Source organism: Palaemon carinicauda, chromosome 36 (assembly GCF_036898095.1).
Source record: "Palaemon carinicauda isolate YSFRI2023 chromosome 36, ASM3689809v2, whole genome shotgun sequence".
Classification (NCBI taxonomy): domain Eukaryota; kingdom Metazoa; phylum Arthropoda; class Malacostraca; order Decapoda; family Palaemonidae; genus Palaemon; species Palaemon carinicauda.
The window spans coordinates 61,895,736-61,905,921 of record NC_090760.1 but is presented as its reverse complement, the minus strand read 5'-3'; the positions used below and the strand labels follow the sequence as shown (position 1 = coordinate 61,905,921).

The window sequence follows — 10,186 nt, the reverse complement described above, 5'->3', positions numbered from 1 at the left end:
AAAAGTAAATCAAAAGATGTTCAAAATAGTACACAGAATGGGGTAGTTTGTCCAGGTAGTTCCTTTCAGAGTAAGGGGGGCATAAATTCAATTTTACCCACATTTTCTTGTACTTTAGGCCCTAGTAAAATAAGAGGATTGAAGGATTCAGGTAGCCAAGCTAATTTCATTTCTGAGTGTGCTTTAGAAGGTCAGTGTTTCAAAGTTGTGAAAGATAATTTTGATCTTGTTGTCAATGGGTTTAATGGAGCAAAATGCTATCGTACCAAGATAGTTCAAATTTCTGTTAAGATTGGGGAGACAGCGCATAATATAGAAGCTATTTGTGTCCCAGGTATTGATATAAATTTGAATTTACCCGGCCTTGGTAAAGTTGTTAGAAGTTTTAGACATTATGGCTATAAGCTTTTAGATGAGTTTCTTGATGAGGCTAGAGAAGACATATCAAACATTAAGTTTGTCCTGGGGGCAAATTCAGCTCATTGTCTCGTGGAAAAGATGGTTAGTTTTGGTCATAGTGGTCAGTGTGTGTACTATGAAACAAGATTTGGCATTATGTTAATAGGAAACATTGAGAAATTAATTGCAAATTTGAAATTTCTCCCTAGCCTGCATGATGATACTCATTAACTTTTTGGCTTGGAAGAGAATTTAAATGAGCAAGGTAAATCACTGGATAATATTAAATTTCCTATGACTTCATGTTTCAAGTCTAGTGTTAGATGTATTGGAAGTGCAGAGGATCCTACAATCTGTATTTTAGATCATGATGGCAGGATCAGCGAGCATAAATTGCAAAAAGCTACTGATCATATTTTAGAGCGAGAATGCTCATATTATTTGCACAAAGATAGAACTGACTTAGATGGGGAGAGCACTGAACATAATAAGAAATTAGTTAGGTATTTACTTAATAATACACAAAGAGATGAAGAAGGCAGGTTGATAATGCCACTTTTATGGAATGGTCGTGTTTCTCATTTGCTGGGAAAGAACACAAATTTAACAAAGCAAATTTTGAAATCTAACCTAAAGAAATTATCGAAGAATGATGAATTTTTGAGATTAATGGATGATAACATAAAGACTCAGGTAGCTCAAAACTTAATTGAAAGGATTGATAATTTGGATAAGTTTTGTGAAGAACACCCGGAGTACAGTGTTTTGCCGCACATGGGAATATTTAAGTTAGACCGCAGTACTACTAAATGCCGAATGGTTTTTCTCTCTAATTTGTGTGAAAAACAAAGTAATGGCTCCCCCTCTATTAGCCACAATCAGGCAATGTGGGCTGGCCCTTGTATTAATCAGAAATTGTCTACTGCCTTGCTACTTTTAAGGTTTGATTCTCATTTATTGTGCTTTGATTTAAAGAAAGCTTTCCAGCAGATAGCATTAAATGAAACTGATCAAAGTAAATTATTATTCTTTTGGTTTAAAAATATAAGCAAAGGAGATTTTACCATTATAGCATACAAGAATCTTCGTCTAAGTTTTGGGCTAAGGTGTAGCCCAACAATATTGATGATTGGTTTGTACAAAATATTGATGCTAGACACTGAAGGTGATTTGGACAACTTAAAGGAATTGAAGAAACTTATTTACTCTTTGATATACATGGATAATGGTGCGTTCACTGCAAATGATTCTGAAAGCTTACACTGGGGTTTTGATAACTTGAATAACATTCTTAATCCATATAAATTTGAATTACAACAATTCGTTACCAATGATGTTATGCTCCAAGAAAAAAATAGATAAAAATTTGGATGAAGTCACTCCTGATGTAGTAAAGATATTTGGTTTAAAGTGGAACCGAATAACAGATTGTATTTCCTCTCCTAAACTTGAGCTAGACTCTAAAGCAAACACTAAGAGACTGATATTGAAAAGCATTGCTTCAAATTTTGATCCATATAATTTCAATGGACCTATTTTAAACAGAGCTCGTTTATTTATGCATGAACTTCAATTAAACACTTCTCTAGGATGGGATACAGAATTGTCCATTGAGCAACAACGAGAATGGCGTAACATAGCCAAACAAGTTAACATGACTCCTCCAATTGAGGTACCTAGAGTTGTCGGGGAGAGAAATGGGTCATATCGTTTAATTGCATTTACTGACAGCAGTAAAATAATCTATGGGACAACAATTTTTATTCAGTGCATAGAAACTAAGCAAGTCAGTTTTGTTCTAGCAAAGAATCGCTTGGTTAACAAGCAGTTAGAAAGCAAAAGTATTCCATCTCTAGAATTCCAAGGGATAGTTTTGGGAACAGAAACATTATTAGATTTGAGTAAGGATTTGGCAGGTCCTCAGTGCCCTAAACCTATTAGAATTGTAGAATCAGTACTGTATACGGATAGCATTGTTTCACTGAGCTGGATTAATTCTTATGTGAACAAATTAGATAAAATGAATAAAAGGAGTGTCTTTATCATGAATCGTTTGGATCACATTCAAAGGACCTGTGAAAATAACCCAGTTAGATTTTGTTTTGTCAGTGGTATCTTGAACCCAGCAGATTGTATAACTAGGCCTATGTCGTACAAACAGCTTTTGAAAACTAATTATTTCACTGGCCCAGAATTTTTAAGATGTGAAAGGGATGAACTATGCAGTAATGCTGACACATTTGATATAGTTGTACCCAATCCAAATTTTAATCCATTGAAAGAAAATTCCTTCTCAATTTCTGCATCTAAATTAAGTGAATCACAAGTCTTAGCAGAATCAAACCCTGAACATTTAGTCGTCCTGGACAAGTGTTCCAGTTTCTCTAAGCTTGTTAGAATTCACGAGTACGTTCTTAAATTCATTGCTTTGCTCAAAAGAAGAGCAAACTCAGTTTCTTTTAACTTTGGTGATGCATCCTCCTTTCATTTGGAAGCTACTAGACATATCATAAGGAATGATCAGAGAATCTGGTATGGTGAAGTTTTCCAGTATTTAGAAAACAGAAATAAGAGAGTAAAGGATATTCCTAATATTATTGCTCAACTTAATGTATACATGGATGATCATGGACTCTTAAGAATTAGAAGTAAGATGCCTAAATGGAGAAAAGATACTTTTGTCAACTTTCCTATTTTGCTTCACAAACACAGTAAGTTAACTCGGTTAGTAATAAAAGATTTTCATGAGAAATTCTCTCATGCTGGTGTTTATTCCCTTTTGTCAGAGATGAGAAAAAAGTTTTGGATTCCACATTACTTTTCAGTAGTAAAAAAGGTCATCAAAGAATGTGTCATTTGTAAGAGATTCAAAGAGAGAACGGTTAAGGTCAATCAAAGTGCCTATCGCGATTTTAGGATTGACCCTCCCTCTATACCATTCAGGTATATTTTTATTGATCATTTTGGACCGTATAACGTTAAGCTTAATGGTAAAAAGAGCAAAGTTTGGGTTCTATGTTTAACTTGTCTCTGGTCCAGGGCCATTAATTTAAAAATTTGTTTAGATCTCACTACAAAAGAATTTTTAAGAGCTTTTCAAATGCATTCATATCAGTATGGAATCCCTCAACTAGTCTTGTCAGATCTTGGATCTCACTTGGTAGCTGGAGCTAATGTGGTCACTAATTTCCTGGGTGATCCTGAGAGTCAGGCATATTTTGAAGAAAATGGTGTAAAGTCAATTAAGTTTCAGCAGTATCCAAAGGGATGTAACAAATTAGGAGGACTTGTTGAGACTTGTGTTAAGATGAGTAAGCGTTTAATCTATGGAGCATTAAGAAATAATGTGTTAGACTTCCGTGATTTTGAGTTTTTTGTAGAGCAAACCGTTCACTTAGTTAACAGGCGCCCTATTGCCTTCAAAGAAGGGTTGAGAGACAGTATCACAGATGAAGTGCCTGATGCAATTACACCAGAAATATTAATTCATGGACATGAATTGCTGTCTATTAACATTATTCCTGACTTGCAGGGCAATCCAGATGAAGATCTGAACTGGACGGCAGATGATCATGTTAGCAAAGTTTTAGACAAGTATCAAAAACTTAGAAATGTGAGGTCTCGACTTATTAACATTTATAATTCAGAATTTATAGCACACTTAGTGTCACAAGCTACAGACGAAAGGAGTAGATATAAACCAGTGACACATAAAAGAATTCAAATAGGTGATATTGTTCTGTTAAAAGAACCGCACATGAAACCTTCAAATTACCCAATGGGTATTGTTAAAAAAGTAAAATTAAATGACTTGGATGAAGTAACTGACATAGCTGTGTTTAAGGGAGCTTCTCGTGAAACTGTAAGACGGCATGTTACTTCAGTAATACCTCTCTTAAGCCCTGTGAATAATGACAGTGAAGAAAAGGCAGATATTAAAGAGGACAGTAGTACACACCAAAGAAAAAAGAGAGAGGCTGCTGTCATTAGTGAGGCAAGAACAAGAGATATGTTGAGAAATTAGTATGTAGTATATATTTGGGTGTTGGTAATTTTTATTTTTTCTCCTTAGAATGTTACTTAATTTTGTAACATTACCTTTACCATTCGAATTTTGACTAAATTCGAATCCCCCCTTTGGAGTGTTGAAGAATTATTTTATATACTAATTCTGTAGAAAATTTATAAAATTGTGTATATGTATATTTATTTATGTTCATATTTGTTTCATCCTTGAAACCCCCCTTTTGCCATACAAAGCAAAATCAAAAAGAAATACTGGGAGTTTCAAGGATAATATGCTCAGTCCATAGATGGCTCTGCTGGCTGTATTTTAATATTTGCAGTTCCTGATTCCATCATCCTTGGGAAAAAATTTTCACCTACTGGTAATGAGGGAAGTGTGAGGAGGCAGATGGGTGATATATTGGCCACATTGGACATATTGGATATTGGATAATATTTTCTTCGAGTGTAGAAGTGCTATGAAGATGGAGTAGCACTTCAATTTAAAGCCACCTCTCCTGCAATTGCTTACCACGAGTGCTACCATGAAGAGTGCAATATCAAGATGTCTGAATACATAGTTCTCAACAATGGGATCTTCTGCTGCTCTTCAATTTGCATTGGGATTTTAAGGATAAGGCCTACCAACCCCGTAAGTTTCCTATGATTTTGTGGCATATGGTTCAACTTTGGTTAGGGGGTTATAATATTTGAAATGAATATTAATTATTCAAGTCTTCAACCCTAATTATAAATTTTCTATGGATTTTAAGCTCATTATATAATTACTAGTGTTATTTCTAGCTTAATTTCAAATCATTGTTTTGTGCATAGAATAGCCTAGTGGGTGTTCAAATTTGCTTAAATCGATATACCGTGTCAGATTCTATTTTCCTGAGTTTGTTTTTTCATATGTAATTTAATATCACTTAACTTAGGATTTTAGTGAGCCTAATTTTTTCATTTGTTACTAGGTTAGGTTACTTGTGCTTGCTGGAAGGTAACCTAGTATCATCGGCTTCAGTTATCTTCCTGGTCTTGGCAAATTTATTAGGTACCTAGTTCAGTTGTTTGTAATGTTGTATTGGTATATTTGTACTTGATGTTGATATATTGTATATTATTCATTATTGTTTATAAAGGGAATTTAGATAAATTTTACATTAGGTTTTTGATGGAAATTTTTTCGTGGTTTGCAGAATCCATAGTTTTCAAAAACAGGCAAGAGTTGAGTGGGTTCTACCACAGGCAGTCACTAGTGATTGAGGATTCCACTTCAGCCATCAGAGTTCCATTGCTTTGCCATATTCAATATTTATTCAATATAAATAAAGAATCTAATATTTTTAATTTTAAAGTTTCTTTATCCAATATTGACATTAAAGTTATTGTTACTCTGCTCTCGCTCCTCTTGTTATAAATTTACATTCTGTTGTTTAAGTTTTTGAAATGGCGCCCAACGTGGGGCCCTGAAGGCTGTCTCAATACTGGTGGCACTTGGGTAGCATTGTAGGAGTGGTGGTTTTTATTTGGATTATTGTTGTTATTATTGATCAGTATACCGAATACTATAATTATCTTAATTTTTTTCTTTTGTTAGGCTGCATTGACGTTTAGAATTAAATTTTTCTATAATCATGACAGACATTAGGCTTCTTGTTATGAGTCGGAAGTACATCCGCTCTCAAGTCACTAGACAATTTAATGAAAGGCATAAATTTTCGCAGTATAATAGCTCACAAAAGTTAAATCTTGTTGAAAAACTTAAGAATTTTAAGGAAGAACTTAAAGGGTTTGATAGTAAAGTCATATCTTTGAAGTGGTCAGAGAGCGAAGATGAAAATGAAATGGAAATTGAATTTAGCTCTTGTCAAGAATATAAAGATAAAATTTCTGAAATGTTGCTGCTCTTAGAGGTTAATGTTAATGGAAGCACAAGTGAAAATCTGAATGAAACTCCTCTTAGTCGTCTTAAAAGTCCAGTAGCACCTTTGCCTAAATTCAAGAGTTCTGATGATGAAAGTTTGGAATTATTCTTACAGCAGTTTGAGGAAACTACTAGAAATTTTCTTACACAGATTATGATATGTTGTTGTTACTTAAACAGCAGGTTTCTGGCAAGGCTTTACTTTTGATAGACTCTTTAGAAGCAGACAAACAAGGTTATTCCCATGCAAAGGAACTCTTAAAAACAGCTTTTGCCTCGGTTCCAACTCAAAAGTTTAATGTGATGAAACAACTTCAAGAGCTGAAGTTAGGTTATGATTCAGAACCCTTTCAGTATATTAGTAATATTAGAAAATTACAAGAAGCTGTTAAGACTTTGAAAATGGATATAGATGATGTTTTGCAGTACTTTTTCCTAAGAGGAATGAATGAAACTTTCAGAAATCAGTTGATACAAATTACTAACAATTCAAAGCCCACTACAAGTGAAATTGTTGATAACTTTTTTGAAGCCAATGAACGGTATCAGAATGCAAATAAACTTGGTAAATTAAGTAAAAGTAAACTGCCTTCTGCTGAAAGGCATCAAGATAAACTAGGATTGAGTAAAAGTTCAAACTTAGCAGCAGAGGTTAATTTTAAAAGCTCCAATCCTTTTAATTCTTGCACACTTTGTAGTGATAAGGTTAATGGTGATCATCCAATCCATAAGTGCCCTAATTTCGCTACTGCTAAGGAAAAGATAGCTAGGTTGATCATTTTGAATGGTTGCACTAAATGTGCAAGAATCGAGCATTTGGATAGCTCGTGTCATTTTAGATTTTCCAGAAAGTGTAAACATTGTCAGGGATGGCATTTCTCCTTTCTTTGCCTGTCAGATAATCATGAAAGTTCCGAGGTCAGAGATTTGGTGCGTAATCCTAAAAAAGCAGTTCCTAACCCTAAGCAAAACGAGAAAAGTAAATCAAAAGATGTTCAAAATAGTACACAGAATGGGGTAGTTTGTCCAGGTAGTTCCTTTCAGAGTAAGGGGGGCATAAATTCAATTTTACCCACATTTTCTTGTACTTTGGGCCCTAGTAAAATAAGAGGATTGAAGGATTCAGGTAGCCAAGCTAATTTCATTTCTGGGTGTGCTTTAGAAGGTCAGTGTTTCAAAGTTGTGAAAGATAATTTTGATCTTGTTGTCAATGGGTTTAATGGAGCAAAATGCTATCGTACCAAGATAGTTCAAATTTCTGTTAAGATTGGGGAGACAGCGCATAATATAGAAGCTATTTGTGTCCCAGGTATTGATATAAATTTGAATTTACCCGGCCTTGGTAAAGTTGTTAGAAGTTTTAGACATTATGGCTATAAGCTTTTAGATGAGTTTCTTGATGAGGCTAGAGAAGACATATCAAACATTCAGTTTGTCCTGGGGGCAAATTCAGCTCATTGTCTCGTGGAAAAGATGGTTAGTTTTGGTCATAGTGGTCAGTGTGTGTACTATGAAACAAGATTTGGCATTATGTTAATAGGAAACATTGAGAAATTAATTGCAAATTTGAAATTTCTCCCTAGCCTGCATGATGATACTCATTAACTTTTTGGCTTGGAAGAGAATTTAAATGAGCAAGGTAAATCACTGGATAATATCAAATTTCCTATGACTTCATGTTTCAAGTCTAGTGTTAGATGTATTGGAAGTGCAGAGGATCCTACAATCTGTATTTTAGATCATGATGGCAGGATCAGCGAGCATAAATTGCAAAAAGCTACTGATCATATTTTAAAGCGAGAATGCTCATATTATTTGCACAAAGATAGAACTGACTTAGATGGGGAGAGCACTGAACATAATAAGAAATTAGTTAGGTATTTACTTAATAATACACAAAGAGATGAAGAAGGCAGGTTGATAATGCCACTTTTATGGAATGGTCGTGTTTCTCATTTGCTGGGAAAGAACACAAATTTAGCAAAGCAAATTTTGAAATCTAACCTAAAGAAATTATCGAAGAATGATGAATTTTTGAGATTAATGGATGATAACATAAAGACTCAGGTAGCTCAAAACTTAATTGAAAGGATTGATAATTTGGATAAGTTTTGTGAAGAACACCCGGAGTACAGTGTTTTGCCGCACATGGGAATATTTAAGTTAGACCGCAGTACTACTAAATGCCGAATGGTTTTTCTCTCTAATTTGTGTGAAAAACAAAGTAATGGCTCCCCCTCTATTAGCCACAATCAGGCAATGTGGGCTGGCCCTTGTATTAATCAGAAATTGTCTACTGCCTTGCTACTTTTAAGGTTTGATTCTCATTTATTGTGCTTTGATTTAAAGAAAGCTTTCCAGCAGATAGCATTAAATGAAACTGATCAAAGTAAATTATTATTCTTTTGGTTTAAAAATATAAGCAAAGGAGATTTTACCATTATAGCATACAAGAATCTTCGTCTAAGTTTTGGGCTAAGGTGTAGCCCAACAATATTGATGATTGGTTTGTACAAAATATTGATGCTAGACACTGAAGGTGATTTGGACAACTTAAAGGAATTGAAGAAACTTATTTACTCTTTGATATACATGGATAATGGTGCGTTCACTGCAAATGATTCTGAAAGCTTACACTGGGGTTTTGATAACTTGAATAACATTCTTAATCCATATAAATTTGAATTACAACAATTCGTTACCAATGATGTTATGCTCCAAGAAAAAAATAGATAAAAATTTGGATGAAGTCACTCCTGATGTAGTAAAGATATTTGGTTTAAAGTGGAACCGAATAACAGATTGTATTTCCTCTCCTAAACTTGAGCTAGACTCTAAAGCAAACACTAAGAGACTGATATTGAAAAGCATTGCTTCAAATTTTGATCCATATAATTTCAATGGACCTATTTTAAACAGAGCTCGTTTATTTATGCATGAACTTCAATTAAACACTTCTCTAGGATGGGATACAGAATTGTCCATTGAGCAACAACGAGAATGGCGTAACATAGCCAAACAAGTTAACATGACTCCTCCAATTGAGGTACCTAGAGTTGTCGGGGAGAGAAATGGGTCATATCGTTTAATTGCATTTACTGACAGCAGTAAAATAATCTATGGGACAACAATTTTTATTCAGTGCATAGAAACTCAGCAAGTCAGTTTTGTTCTAGCAAAGAATCGCTTGGTTAACAAGCAGTTAGAAAGCAAAAGTATTCCATCTCTAGAATTCCAAGAGATAGTTTTGGGAACAGAAACATTATTAGATTTGAGTAAGGATTTGGCAGGTCCTCAGTGCCCTAAACCTATTAGAATTGTAGAATCAGTACTGTATACGGATAGCATTGTTTCACTGAGCTGGATTAATTCTTATGTGAACAAATTAGATAAAATGAATAAAAGGAGTGTCTTTATCATGAATCGTTTGGATCACATTCAAAGGACCTGTGAAAATAACCCAGTTAGATTTTGTTTTGTCAGTGGTATCTTGAACCCAGCAGATTGTATAACTAGGCCTATGTCGTACAAACAGCTTTTGAAAACTAATTATTTCACTGGCCCAGAATTTTTAAGATGTGAAAGGGATGAACTATGCAGTAATGCTGACACATTTGATATAGTTGTACCCAATCCAAATTTTAATCCATTGAAAGAAAATTCCTTCTCAATTTCTGCATCTAAATTAAGTGAATCACAAGTCTTAGCAGAATCAAACCCTGAACATTTAGTCGTCCTGGACAAGTGTTCCAGTTTCTCTAAGCTTGTTAGAATTCACGAGTACGTTCTTAAATTCATTGCTTTGCTCAAAAGAAGAGCAAACTCAGTTTCTTTTAACTTTGGTGATGCATCCTC

At 34.3% G+C, this 10,186-nt stretch overlaps 1 protein-coding gene across 1 annotated transcript in view; it reads left to right on the top strand.

Moving 5' to 3' along the window:
* The first annotated feature begins 8,005 nt into the window (after window positions 1-8,005).
* The window catches only part of LOC137628849 (uncharacterized), a 4,748-nt gene continuing 2,567 nt past the window's right edge, over window positions 8,006-10,186 (top strand). The window contains exon 1 of the mRNA XM_068360092.1: window positions 8,006-10,186. This exon is cut by the window's right edge and continues 2,176 nt beyond it. Coding sequence (XP_068216193.1) covers window positions 9,036-10,186 — 1,151 coding nt within the window. The 5' untranslated portion in view covers window positions 8,006-9,035.